The following is a 15,547-nucleotide window of genomic DNA, read 5'->3' on the forward strand; positions in this document are numbered from 1 at the left end:
CTATATGGGGGATGAATTACTATAGGGGGGATGAATTACTATAGGGGGGATGAATTACTATATGGGGGATGAATTACTATAGGGGGGATGAATTACTATAGGGGGGATGAATTACTATATGGGGGATGAATTACTATATGGGGAATGAATTACTATATGGGGGATGAATTACTATAGGGGGGATGAATTACTATAGGGGGGATGAATTACTGTATGGGGGATGTATTTTCAGTTTTAAAAATGTTTCTCTCAAAATAAATTTCAATCGTGGTTTTGGCGAGATTTGGCTCAGTTGAAAAAAAAGGTTGCCCACCACTGACCTAAGGCTATGATTGTGATTATGACGATACACTGTGGCCCTGATTAACCCTTTGCTTACTGGGCCCTTAAACCCCCTTCATGACCAGAGCGCTTTTTGCAATATATGCAGTGTCGGATTTGTTTTAAATGTTGCAATGGTTTTGCGGCTCCCAGTCTTTTTTTCCCTCTCGGAAACGGGTCCAAGTGGCTCTTTATGTCTTAAAGGTTGCAGACCCCTGTCCTAGGTGGAGCCCTCTTGACTCCTAGGCAGAGACCTCCTCTGTCTGCTGGGGTAGAGCACTGAGCCATAGACAGCTCCTTGACTACAAAGGCTGTGAAACCTGTGAAGTCAGGCTGCTGATCTCCATTAAAGGGTTAGTTCACCTTTTCCAAAAAACTTCCTATGCAGGTAAAGGGTGTCTGTAGATAAAAACAAACTGAGCAGCTTTGACTAAAGTTGAATAATGCCTTTGCTATAGGTATAGGCCATTTTAGTACCTGCTGAATACTCCCATAATGTTGTTAGGAAGTTGCTAAGAGAGACCTAGTCATTACTGCTCACCTCCACCATCAAAGGAGTGAACTCTCAAATGCTGAGCTCAGAAATGCTGCATCAGCAGAGAGAGAACATGAGGGGGTTAGAATCACAGAAAGGGCTCACTCCTCTGATGGTGGAGGTGAGCAGTAATGACTAGAATTCCGATTTTAACTGCTATCCAGAACTCCATTGGAGAGAACAACCCTTATTTCCTGTCCTGCTCAAATTTTACAAGACAGGAAGTGAGGGGAACTCTCCAACAGCAATACAGACCAAAGGAAAAATATTTATTTGAGTTTTTAATTCTTTAGTAGAAAAGTAAAATGTTAGAATCTCTGTCAGATTTGTATTTCTGTCTGTGCCCTGTTGCAGATTTTCCCTCACGTCCTCTCTGGTGAAATTGTCAGCGGCACCACCCTCTGAAAAGCGATCAACTTTTAAAGAAAATTTCAGAGTGTTAATTTCATATTGCAGGACTGTGCCTCAATTGCAAGCTAAGAATTTGGCTCGTAGTTGCAGTGTAGCCCCACTGATCTCAATGGCACCAGTTTGATAGTGGATGTCGCCTGTCAACCTCTGCAGTTAAAACTGCTGTGGCCACAAAGCAAAGCATTTCTAGCTCCAACAGGAAGTTAAAAACCTACCAGGAGCTCGGATTCTTGCCTACTTCATCCAAAACTAGAAAAAATGTTTTTGGCTTGATATGCACTTTAAGCTAGGATTTGTAGGAAGCAGAATTGTTATTTTGGGACTCCGATCAATCCAGATATTGTAGTTGAGAGATGATGAAAATATATCCAGGGATCTTTCAGGTATTGCAAAACTTCAAGACATATCCTAGATTGTTTTTCAAACTAACCCCTGAATACACTTTAAAAATTCTGGAAGTTCTCCTGTATGGAGAATTGTTTAAAAATTACTGGAGCTGTGGTATTCATATCATTATAAGAAGGTTCGTTCTCCCTACTGTGGAAAGTGGTAGCATGTCTCTGATCATACCCCAGTACAGGCTCACCGAGCCAGTCTATTTCACTACAGGAAATTGCAGACCATGCACACTGGCGTTTTCTTTAACCTCCCTGGCGGGCTGATTATTTCAGATTTTTGGTGCTGAAAGCGGTACCATTTTTTTGCATGGAAACATGTATTTTTTTTATTGTAGGCCTGTAATTTTTAGGAATAACTCCCTGAAAGCTGTCTGAACAAGAGTCTAGTAAACATTCCGGATAGGATAAAACTTGAAACACGAAATCATAAATTATAATTTAATAAATACTCATAAGAAATAATAATAAATTTAATTCAATAATATAATCAAACCAAAAACACTGAAATTTGAAATATAGCGCCAAGTTCGCACATCACTGAGCAAAGTCGCAAAATCGTTTTCAGTGTCTGATGAGGAATTTCCCCCACAAATCATTATCACTCAATTCTGCAAGTGGTTCTGATTTACTATCGCTGTTCTCTAGCTGGTCTAAAACCGATTTTGACCTAAAGGTACGCTTTTTGGACGCCGTGGACGTTTCCAGGCAGAAAGAACAGTCAAAATGCAGGCAGGGCACAGGACAAAGCAGTCGGGACAAAATGTATGTGAAATGCTTTGATACAGGAATGTTTTGCTATGAAATAATCGCTTTAAAAAAAGTCATTTTTTTTAAATTTTCAAATTTGCTGCCGGTTCCAGCGCCCGTATGTCCCGATGTCACAGGGACCGGAACACGAAAGCCAGATGCCGGTATCGGCCGGAGGAGATGGCCGGGGACGCTGCAGGGGATGCATCACGGGAGCGAAGGACAAGGTAAGCGCTGTAGGGAATCCCTGTGCAACGCCGCATGGTAAGCCCGAGTGTAGCTCGGGGTTACCGCTTTTGGTACTGAAACTTTACCCCGAGCTACACTCGGGAATACCGCCAGAGAGGTTAAGTTCCTAGAAGCTATTATCAGCACATTTTGTTTCTGCTACTAGAAGCTAAATCGTGTTATTCTATGTGTCCATGCACACTCCTTTAGGCTATTAGCATTTTTTGAGCTTCAGTGTCTAGAAGAAAAAAAAATTGTTTTTGTAGAGGTTTTTGAGCATTTTTCCAGGAAAAAAAAAAAAGTTAAACGCTAATAGAACACTAACTTTCCTAAACGCTACTGAAATGCTACTAAGTGCTTATAAAATTTGATATTACCAGCGTTTTTTATCCAGTTTTTCCCAGCATTTTTTGTAGCTTAAAAAAAATGCTGGTGTGCACGGAGCATTAATCTCTTTATCATGAAGAAACTGAACAAGCCTACCGTCTTTATTAATACAATTAAAAGTGTATTAATAAAGTATGCAATAAAATGGCCAAAACATAGTGCTCTCTGTTTGAGACTTTATTACTACTTTACCTACTATTAAAATAACACATAATATTCATGTAAAAACAGCATATATCCAGTGTTATACAAGTGTAATTTTAATAGTGGGTAAAATAAAGTCTCAAACAGAGAGCACTATGTTTTGGCCTTTTTTATTACATAGTCACATGTAATACCAATACCAAACTGATACGAGGCATGGAGGAGCTCAGCTATGAGGAAAGATTAGAGGAACTGAATTTATTCTTCTTGAGAAGAGGAGATTAAGGGGGGATATGATCACCATGTATAATACATAAGGGGGGATATGATCTCCATGTATAATACATAAGGGGGGATATGATCTCCATGTACAATACATAAGGGGGGATATGATCTCCATATATAATACATAAGGGGGGATATGATCACCATGTATAATACATAAGGGGGGATATGATCTCCATGTATAATACATAAGGGGGGATATGATCTCCATGTATAATACATAAGGGGGGATATGATCTCCATGTATAATACATAAGGGGGGATATGATCTCCATGTATAATACATAAGGGGGGATATGATCTCCATGTATAATACATAAGGGGGGATATGATCTCCATGTATAATACATAAGGGGGGATATGATCTCCATGTATAATACATAAGGGGGGATATGATCTCCATGTATAATACATAAGGGGGGATATGATCTCCATGTATAATACATAAGGGGGGATATGATCACCATGTATAATACATAAGGGGGATATGCTTTCCATGTATAAATACATCAGTGGTTCATATAGTGAACTCGGTGTAGAGCTATTCACCCTGAGGTCATCACAGAGGACAAGGGGGCACTCTTTACATCTGGAGGAAAAGAAATGTAATCTCCAAATACAGAAAGGTTTCTTCACAGTAAGAGCTGTGAAAATGTGGAATAGACTCATTGGTTCAAGAGTTGGTTCTGGCCAGCTCAATGGATTGCTTTAAAAAAGTCCTGGTTTCTTTCTTGGTTACACAGAATATAACTGGATATAACATTTATAGGTAAAGTTGATCCAGGGAATGTCTGATTGCCTCTCGGGGGATCAGGAAGGAATTCTTTTTCCCTGCAGGAGCAAATTGGCTCATGCTTTGCTGGGTTTTTTGCCTTCCTCTGGATCAACTGTGGGTGTAGGATTATAACTTTTTTTTTTAAATGGTTGAACTGGATGGACTTTTCAGCCAGACTAACTATGTAACATATTCATCAATCTCTGACCCTTAGCGGAGGAGGATTGGGATATCATCTGGATAAGAAACAGATTTCGGGACCAGAAGGGCTGCTGTATTGTGAATGGGATGAGCTTTTAATGATATATATATATTAGAGGTGAGCAGGTTTTTCACCTGGTGTGGTTGAGGTGCACTAATTGTGCAAAGAAGAAAGGAAGAAGTGTACACAGTTATGAATTGTGAAGATTCAATTGGATGTTTAGATTTTGGACTTTGGTTACATTTATATTTATTTTACACAAATTATGTTGATTGGTTTATTGTGTTGCACTTTTAATTGTATCAGGGTGAGGTAGAATTCACTAACAAGTGTTCAGCTTGTATTATATTGTGGTATAGACTGTTCACTGGTATCTGTATTAGTACTTATTTATACGTAGTTGCGCTGATTACAAAACACTTTGAAGCCTCCGGCCCTTTTCTCATCAGGTTTATGAATGGGGTAGTAAACATAGGCGGCTTTTAACTTGGGCATTGCAACAGAGCAAATCGGCCACATTTATCTCCAAAATCATGTCCTTCTCTGATGTACAAACCCTGGCAAAAAGTATGGAATCACCACTCTTGGAAAATGTTCATTTAATTGTGCAGATCATGCAGAGGAAAAAAAAATATGGAATCACTCAATTCTGAGGAAAATATTATGGAATCACGATGCACTTTGCAGTTCTAAAACAAACACCTGCATCAGGTTACATCTGCTAATTAGTCTGCAGTTAAAAAAAGAGTAAAATAAAAAATGTTACATTTTACAATCACCTATTTCGCTCCTCAATCTGATGTCTGCCATTACAGCATTTGGACCAATCTCTAATTTTAAGATCATCTTGACCAAATCTGAAATTCTTAATATCTCCATCCCCACTTCCCCATATTTATGGATCTTCCCTATGCCCCATCTCTGTAATATGTTCAAAGAAAACTATATACCTCTGCTGAATTCAATTAGACAGGATTTACATAAATGGACTTTCCTGGCTCATTCATGGTTGGACAGGGTAAACCTTATTAAAATGAGTATATTGCCCAGTGTTTCTCTTCCAGATGTTGTCCTACAAAGTTCCTTGTGGTTTCGTTTCACTCTTACACTTTTTGGTCCTTCATTATATGACATGGAATCGGAAACATCCTAGGCTCTCTTGTGCTGTCCTCACCCAGTTGAAACATGATGGGGGCCTAGTGCTCCCTGACCTAAAAAAAAAGTACTATTTAGCTGCCATATTGAATAGAATCTCTAACTGGAAACACAACTGCCACACCAAACTATGGGTCCAACTGAAGCATGATTTAGATGGTTCCAGCCTTTTTAACTTACCATGGATCCGTGGGCAATTCCAAGCCCTATCGGACCATGTATCTCCCATAACTATCTCTCCTCTCACAGTCTGGGATTCTATTCATTAAAAAACTAGGTTGGTTACATCTTCTTTAATGCCATTCATACTTTAACCATTTGCCGCCCGCCCTATGGCCGAACGGCGGCCGGCAAATGTCATCAGCGGTCCGGGTGGACGCCATATGGCGTCCTCCCGCACATGCGCAGATTGCGCTCCTGCAGAGCAGCGCAGCAGCGCGATCTGTTACCGGCCGTGTACCTCGGACACGGCCGATGACAGATCTGAGTATCGGCCCCCATTGCCGGTACCATGTGACCTGCTGTGACCAATCACAGCAGGTCACATGACAGTTGTATACAATGGATGGCTTCATTCATGCCAACCATTGTATACTAGTGTCTAGCTGTGAATGGTCACAGCAGGTCACATGCACATGTCATGTGATTAGCTGTGGCCAAATCACAGCTAAGCACAAAAAAAAAAAAAAAAAAAAAAAAAAAACCCTGAATGAATCGATGTCATTCAGGTAAATGCTTGCTTATAGCAAAGTAATTCTTTGCTATAAGCAAATTGTGTAAAAAAAAAAAAAAATACTGATCACTTCCCCAAAGTAGTACAATGTTACTATGGTAACATTGCACTACTTTGGTCATAGTGAAATATGAAAAAAAAATCTTAAAAAATCTTAAAAAAAAATTATTTAAAAATAAAAATAATACAAAAAAATATATATATATTTTTTTTTTCATACTTTCACCAGTCAGTGATCACCGCCATGCCAGTTATATGATGACGCTGTACTGCACTGGTGACAATATGTAAAAAAAAAAAGTGAAACTAATTTTTTTAATTTTTTCATTTTCCGAACAATTAGGACAAAAAAAATACAACTTCAAAAGTACATCGGACTGTCTACTTTGCAAAAAGGGGTCATTTGAGGGATATCTGTACTGTTCTGACATTCTTGGACCTCAAGAAATTAGATTGGCTGTCAGTACTTCAGGATTGATCAATATTCAGATCTATACCATAGTTTGTGAACTCTATAACTTTCCTACAAACTAAAAAATACATCCTAATTTGGGTTATTTTCACCAAAGACATGTAGCAGAATACATCTTGGCCTGAATTTATGAAGAACAATTATTTATTTGCAAACTTTTATAACAGAAACAAAGAAAAACGTGTGTTTTTTTTCAAAATTTTTGGTCTTTTTTTGTTAATTTAGCAAAAAATAAAAACCCCAGCGGTGATTAAATACCACCAAAAGAAAGCTCTAGTTGTGTGAAGAAAATGATAACATTTTAGTTTGGGTACAATGTTGTATGATCGCGCAATTGTCATTCAAAGTGTGAGAGCGCTGAAACCTGAAAACTGGCCTGGGCAGGAAGGTGTAAAATTGCCCGTTATTGAATTGGTTAATAACTTTAATCATACTTTAATTCTGGTGGTACTGACCCACAATTTCCAAGTGTGGCTTCCTCAGGGCCCTCCCCTACTTCAGCATGTGCTAACTAGGGATGCACCAAAATGCGACTGAAACGCTTAGGCCTTTGGCCGATATGAAAATAGGCACCGATACAGGTTCCAAAAATAGACGCGGTTTTTGGTCGCCATGGCAATTTGGCGCCTAGGATTTGGTGGGCCCTGGTTTATGTAAATCCAAAAGCAACAATTGATAGTATTGCGGCTTTCTGGTCCTGTGGTGGCTGCATTAGTCTTTTTTTTCACATTCCTTTTCCTTTATTAATCCCAGTAATCCTGCCATTAACACCCTTCCTGTCCTAGGGTGACAAGAAGTAACAAGCAGTGCTGTCACACTATGACAGGGAGTGTGGTAGGGCTGCATAATACCTCCCTCTCTCCTTCATTACAGAGGTAGATGTTTGTCACTTTGCCCACTCAGATGTCAGGTTCTCTTGTTGGAAGACACTCCCACCCACATAGTCATCTTCTCTGCTCCATCTTTGATATATCGAGTCCAAACCCTGTGCCACAGGTTGGGGGGTGGTAAAACCCAGAAGTTAAGCTGCACTTCAACACCCCCCCAACTATACCCTGCAGCCATATCAAGTGACTCACTCCTAGATTGTAAGCTCCAAGGATCAGGGCCCTCCTATCCCTCTTGTATTGAACTGTATTGTCTCCTGTTATATTGTAAAGCTCTGAGCATACTGTTGGCGCTATATAAATCCTGTATTATAATAATAATAATGGGGCCCCTCTGCCACTGGGGCGATTAAGGGATTAAAGCAGGTAATGAACCCTCACCGCTTGTCAAAAGCTCTCTGAAGAGAAATCTGAATTTGAATTGCTCTTCAGAGACCAAAGCTCATGTAAACGAGCCCTAAGAGGAGAAAGCAGGACCAGAAGAGAAAAAAATGTATGTAATGGGTGAAGGTTGGCTTTAACTTCTACCTCATCCCTCTCACCTGACAGTGTTTGTGTCTAGCAATACACCCCCTCCGGCAAACTAACAGATTCTGTGTAAACTGCCATACTGTATAGTCACCTGCTTCAGTCACAGAAGTTGCTTCTGACTTTCGCAACAAAAGTACACTGAACAAATGCAACACATATTCATTACATGAAGGTTTTGCTAACTTATTTGTGGCATTATCTATGCAGAGGATTTACCCCCCTTCCTGACCAGGCCATTTTTTGCGTTACGGCGCTATGTTACTTTAACTGACAATTGCGCGGTCATGCAACGCTGCACCCAAATGAAATTTACATCCTTTTTTTCCTACGAATAGAGCTTTTTTTTGGGTGATATTTGATTGCCAGTGCAGTTTTTATTTTATGCACTATAATAAAAAAAAACACCCGGCAATTTTGAGAAAAAATTTTTTTTTTCATTTTTGCTATTAAACATGTCCAGTAAAAAAAATTTTAAATATCAAATTTCATCATAAATTTAGGCCAAAATGTATTCTGCTACATGTCTTTGCTAAAAAAAAATCCCAATACGTGTAAAATAATTGGTTTACGTGAAAGTTATAGCGTTTACAAATGGCGTTATATATACTGGGCTTTTGTTTTTTTACTACTAATGGCGGCAATCAGCAACTTATAGCAGGACTGCAGCGGGCATTCTGACACTGGGGGGGAACTGACTTGGTGTCACGGACATCCTCAGTGACACCAATACAGTGATCAGTGCTAATAAAAAGCACTGACACTGTGCTAATGGCAGTGGGCATGAAGGGGTTAACATGTGGGGCGATCAAAGGGTTAAATGTGTGATGTTTTACATGATGATCTGTGTTTGTGCTTCACTGTAAGCACATTGCTTTGCATGGCTGTGCTGTACACAGCCATGCAAAGCAGTGTGCAGGAGCTGACAGGGAGAACTGTTTTGTTTACTAACAGTTCTCCTCCCAGTCTGAGATCCTCGGCAATCACTGGGTGCCGGCGAGTAATCACCAGCCGGGACCCGGTGATTGACAGCCATGGCCACGAATGGAGAAGCAGGTAGGGCATGTGCACGCCTCGTGCATGCCCCCTTACCGGAAATGCATTGTCACGTGTATATATACTTGATTTTGCACACCGCTACCACCCTGTAGCAGTATTTCTGCTATGGGGTGGCGCTAAATCGGTTAAAGAATGTAGTGAATAAACATTAGGGCTGAAAAAACTAATCGGCATATCGATTATAAAAATAGCCGTCAACTATTTTCACAATCGATTAGTTGGTCAGCCGATTAGTTGACCTGCATACTTTTGTTTACTTATCAGAAAAGTGCAGCACACTGTGAATGTGTGATGAGCAGTGCCTCGTGGGACATGTAGCCCTGGGCAGGAGAAGAAACTGAGTGATTGTAAAGGCAGAAGTTTGTTTTACCTTTCTATAGGGGAACTCTATACTACACTTTGTGGCTTGCAATGCGGCACTCTGAAGGCAGGAGGAGCCAGAAGCTACGGTGGGGGAGCCCAGAGAAGAGGAAAATCAGGACCGTTTCAGCAGGAACCGGACGAAATGTATACCATGTGTACAGCTGTCCTTTCGACAGAAGTCGGTCTAAGTAACAGCTTTTGTTGAAGTAACATGCTCTAAAACCAGCATCCGATCAGCATTCGCAGCCAATGGCTGCAAATGCATAGTGTGTTCCGGCGGGGGTTCCTGTCAGAACACAAAGGCACAGCAGGAGAGATTTGTTTTTTCGTTTAGCCCACTGAGTTGAGCAAAAAAAAAAAAAACTGAACGCATGTACCAGGCTTACGTGACAGCAGGGGTAGGTGGCTTGTATCAAGCTCCCTGCCTATGACAAGGAAGTCTGTCATGCATACTATTATATTACAATCCTTTTAGGTATAATAATATAATATTTAGGTGTATATAATATATTAATTATTTTAGGTATACATTACAATGTTTTAGGTCTTTTGCGTTTTTCTTTTTTTTTAATTTTGATCTCTCAGTCTGATGATAAGTACCAGATTCAACCTCTAATAATATACTGCATATCTCTTCTGTTTGTTATTCTCAGTGGATTAAAAGTTTTTTTCCATAACCATAAAGTTGGTTATTTACATTTACCACTGCATATAAAACATTCAAGAATAAATTGTCTTTTTTTAAAAACTTTACATATTAAAGCGTTTCTAAAGGATAATTTTTTATTTTTAGAAAAATAACAGGCTATACTTACCTGTGTGCAGTGGTTTTTCACAGAGCAGCCCGGATCCTCCTCTTCTCTGGATCCCCCGCAAGCTCTCCTGGCTCCCTCCCATGGCTTTCAGCTGCTTCATTGAAATCCATACAGGGAGATCAGTGCTGTCACTGTCCCTACCGCTGCACCGATCATCCCCAACTGTCAATGTCACCTGCTGCAGTTTGGACACACTCGCCCCCACTTGCCAATGCAAGCAGGCGAGTGGAATTTTCGAGCCCTGCTATACTGTACAAGGACATACTTTTCAGTAAGCCAACATTTCTGTATAAAAAATCCTTTTTTTTTTAATTGGTCTTATGTCATATTCTAATTTTCTCAGATACTGGACTTTGGGTTTTCACTAGCTGTAAGCCATAATCATCAAAATTAAAAGAAAGAAATGCTTGAAATATATCACTGTTTGTAATTAACCTATTTAATATACAAGTTTCACTTTTTGAATAGAATAACTGAAATAAATTAACTTTTTGATAATTTATTGAGATGCACCTGTATGTTTAGCTTACTGACAATAGTACCATTAAATACGTTGTGAATTTTTGAGTTCACTGTCGGAGGGAATAAAATTCAACATACCAACAACAGGCCCATGAGGTATTCCATACTCCCGCAGGACTTTTATGAGCTGCTCATCTGACAGCTTTTTGAACTTGTCCATGCTTGACAATATCTAAGAATAAAATGCAAAACAAACAATTAGTCTATCACTGTACTTTGATTACACACATGGCTCTTTCTTCACTCCAGCGCTGAGAACCTTTTTATGAAATCTGTAGAGAGAAATGAGGAAGTATAATGTGATCTGATATTTTGTTTCATTTTCTCAGAGTGTAAAACTTACAATTTTTTTTTCTCTAGATTTTATGATTAACCTCTTCCTGTCAGAATAAAGCATATATGAAGCAACAGGGTGGGCAGTCTTTAAAGTCCAGCCACTGTCCATGGGTGTTTGAGGTTCTATGCTGAGACGATGCACCCAGCACACCGACAGGTCATCGACAGCAAACTCAAAGTAAGAAGGAAAGTTTCAAACAAGTCCAGTAGCTCTGTCGGGGAGGCTGCCACACAGCAAGGCTTCCCTCAATGGGCTCTGACAGTAACTCCAACCCTAGAAATACAAAAATGAGCGCAGACTAAAACAAGGATGAGAGTCCAAGGTCATTTTAATTGTTGGTAAAAAAAAAGTCATATAAAACGTCCAATGCGTTTTGTGCACTCCACCACTGATCAAGGAGAAGTGGTGTTGCCCCAAATGTGTTGGATATTTTTATATGATCCTTTTTTAAACCGTAATTAAAATTATCATGGATTTTTTCTTTTGGTCTGGTGCTCCTTTCTGTATTTCTATGACTGACAGTTCCTGGTCATCGTTTGCAATTTGGAGCGTTAACACAAACTTAAAATGGACCTTCACCACCATAAAAAGGCATGTTGTGATGCCCTGCTTCCACCCTCTCTTACAAATTGATTCTTTTTTATCGATTTATTTGTGCTGAAAAGCAGCATTTCCGCAATCCTTGCCTATAATTGGCAAACATTTCTTTCCATGCCCTGCACGTGCGCAGATGATGTCTTGCAGGACTTGGGTCCTCAGAAAGTACTGCAGCACACATCTGTTCAAGCACCGGTGTCTCCCGCCATCTGCACACGTATGGATTTTCTTGTGCATGCAGAAAGACTGCTACCAAATAAGTCTGAAACCATTCCTGTCTTTGCACATGTGTAGATGAAGGCCAGGCAGAGACCATCTTCGCATGCGCCAGGTGACATAAGCTGTAGAAGCATTACATAGCAGGGTCACCATTAAGCAAGCTTAATTATCGCTCAAGCTGATAGCTGGTGCCCATTCAAGGTGAACACTGCTCCTCCGCATATTTTGTAACATGCATTGCCTGAGGTGTCTCCTGTGTGCGTTTGCAGGAGTTGCATCATCCTGGGCTTGGGGGGGAAGGTAAGTATAGGTGGCTTAAGTTCCTCCTTAACCAATTATTTACTGTGTTGACAGAGGAGGGTTTCCTAATTTTTTTCATTTGGAATCCTTACCTGAAGCTCCCAACCTAGATATAGTATTTCTAATATACACGTGCCACACCCAAAATGTGCAAAAGCACCTAGAAACCCTAACCAGAAACTTCTGTTATTTGCTTCCTTTTAATCTGTTAAACATACCATTGAAAAGCACATTTGTTGCATCTGTTGGATAACTGCAAATAAATACCCGTTGATCCTGCCAGCAATCTTGTCATCCTGTGCTCTCTTCCCAGTTACAAACTTTCCAGCTATCTCTGAGATCTACAGAATCCCACCCCTTTATGGTATAAAGAAGAGAATAGGGCGAAGGTAGGATGACAATGCCACTTCTCCATAGATACTGTATAGTCAGTGAGCGTTGTTCACTGTAGAACAGGATGTTTGTTACTGACAAGATCACAAGGTAAAAATAAAGTGGAAAAGCCGGAAAAAAGAAAAGAAAACTAATGCAGCCACCACGTCTAAGGACTAGTAAGCTGCAATATACAGTGCCTTGAAAAATTATTCATACCCCTTGAAATTTTCCACATATTGTCATGCTACAACCAAAAAACGTAAATGTATTTTATTGGGATTTTATGTGATAGACCTACACAAAGTGTTAAAATGATAAATGGTCAAAATGATAAATGGTTTTCAAATTTTTTAAGAAATAAATATGTGAAAAGTGTGGCGTGCATTTGTATTCAGCCCCCCCACCGAGTCAATACTTTATAGGACCAGATTCTCCCACCTGAGCTGTGGATCTCTGAAGCTCCTCCAGAGTTACCATGGGCCTCTTGGCTGCTTCTCTGATTAATGCTCTCCTTGCCTGGCTTAGGTGGACGGCCATGTCTTGGTAGATTTAGAGTTGTGCCATACTCTTTCCATTTTTGGATGATGGATTGAACAGTGCTCCATGAGATGTTCAAAGCTTGGGATATTTTTTTTATAACCTAACCCTGCTTTAAACTTCGCCACAACTTTATCTCTGACCTGTCTGGTGTGTTCCTTGGCCTTCATGATGCTGTTTGTTCACGAAGGTTCTCTAACAACCCTCTGAGGGCTTCACAGAACAGTTGTATTTATACTGAGATTAAATTACACACAGGTGGACTCTATTTACTAATTAGGTGACTTCTGAAGGCAATTGGTTCCATTAGATTTTAGTTAGGGGTATCAGAGTAAAGAAGGCTGAATACAAATGCACGCCACACTTTTAAAATATTTATTTGTAAACAATTTTGAAAATCATTTCCTTCCACTTCACAATTATGTGCCACTTTATGTTGGTCTATGACATAAAATCCCACTAAAATACATTTACATTTTTGGTTGTAACATGACAAAATGTGGAAAACTTCAAATGGTATGAATACTTTTTTTTAAGGCACTGTACAACTTTTTTGTTCCTGGGTTTAGATATAGTTAATGGAACTCTGTCAATGTATACAGATAGCGGTAGCAATAGTCAACATCAGTAATGTCTGTTCTTGAAATTGCGATATGGTGACTATATGATCTATGCAGGACATTATTTTGTCCATATAAGGGCAGAATTTTAACCACCCCCTTAGTCCAGTATGTTAGTGTAGTGTGGGTGCTCCGAGCCATGCATGGTTAAAGTAGAACTTTACTCTAAAAATAAAAATGTGTGACTAGGCAGGTTTTTGATATTCTACATTACTCAAAAAATTTAAGAAACACTTTGAAAACACATCAATGGGGAAAAATCTCCTGCTGGATATCTATACCAATATGGACTGACTAATGTGTTAGAAACATAAGGATGCCCCATCGTTTGATGGAAAGGAAAATTATCAATTTACAGAGAACTGAATACAAAGACACCTCGAAAATCAAAGTGAAAAAATCATGCAGCAGGCTAGTCCATTGTGCTGAAATTTCATTGCAGCATCTCAAAATGGTCCTCAGTAGTTTATATGGCCCCTACGTGCTTGTATGCATGCCTGACAACATGGCATGCTCCTAATGAGACGACGGATGGTGTCCTGGAGTATTTCCTCCCAGCTCTGGACCAGGGAATCACTGAGCTCCTGGACAGTCTGAGGTGCAACCTGGCAGCGTCGGATGGACCAAACCATGATATCCCAGAGGTGTTCTATTGGATTCAAGTGAGGCAAGTGTGGAGGCCATTCAATGGTATCAATTCCTTCATCCTCCAGGAACTGCCTGCATACTCTCACCACATGGGGCCGGGCATTGTCATGCACCAGGAGGAACCCAGGACCCACTGCACCAGCGTAGGGTCTTACAATCGGTCCAAGGATTTCATCCCGATACCTAATGGCAGTCAGGGTGCCATTGTCTAGCCTGTAGAGGTCTGCGTCCCTCCATGGATATGCCTCCCCAGACCATCACTGACCCACCACCAAAACGGTCATGCTGAACCATGTTACAGGCAGCAGAACTTTCTCCACGGCTTCTCCAGACCCTTTCACGTCTGCCACATGTGCTCAGGGTGAACCTGCTCTCATCTGTGAAAAACACAGGGCACCAGTGGCAAACCTGCCAATTCTGGTGGTCAATGGCAAATGCCAATTGAGCTCTATGGTGTTGGGCACTAAACACAGGGCCCACTAGAGGACGTCGGGCCCTCAGGCCACCCTCATGAAGTCTGTATCTGATTGTTTGGTCAGAGACATTCACACCAGTGGCCTGCTGGAGGTCATTTTGTAGGGCTCTGGCAGTGCTCATACTGTTCTTCCTTGCACAAAGGAGCAGCTACTGGTCCTGCTGATGGGTTAAGGACCTTCTATGGGCCTGTCCAGCTCTCTTAGAGTAACTGCCTGTCTCCTGGAATCTCCTCCATGCTCTTGATACTGTACTGGGAGACATAGAAAACCTTCTGGTAATGGCACATATTGATGTACCATCCTGGAGGAGCTGGACTGCCTGTGCAACCTCTGCAGGGTCCAGGTATCGCCTCATGCTACCAGTAGTGACACTGACCCTAGCCAAATGCAAAACTAGTGAAAAACAGTCAGAAAAGATGAGTAGGGAAAAAAATGTCAGTGGCCTCCACCTGTAAAACTATTGCTGTTTTG

General features: G+C 40.5%; 1 protein-coding gene across 2 annotated transcripts in view; it reads right to left on the reverse strand.

Moving 5' to 3' along the window:
• Positions 1–15,547, reverse strand: part of EMD (emerin) — a 90,227-nt gene that overhangs the window by 60,210 nt on the left and 14,470 nt on the right. For both annotated transcript variants that reach the window (XM_089673527.1, XM_089673526.1), the window contains exon 2: positions 11,046–11,139. In XM_089673527.1, the coding sequence (XP_089529653.1) occupies positions 11,046–11,127 (82 nt within the window). In that variant the 5' untranslated portion in view covers positions 11,128–11,139. The remainder of the gene's footprint in view (positions 1–11,045; positions 11,140–15,547) is intronic.

The sequence above is a fragment of the Staurois parvus genome, unplaced genomic scaffold (assembly GCF_062004578.1).
Source record: "Staurois parvus isolate SC_StPar_1 unplaced genomic scaffold, SC_StPar_1.0 ptg000140l, whole genome shotgun sequence".
NCBI classification, from domain to species: domain Eukaryota; kingdom Metazoa; phylum Chordata; class Amphibia; order Anura; family Ranidae; genus Staurois; species Staurois parvus.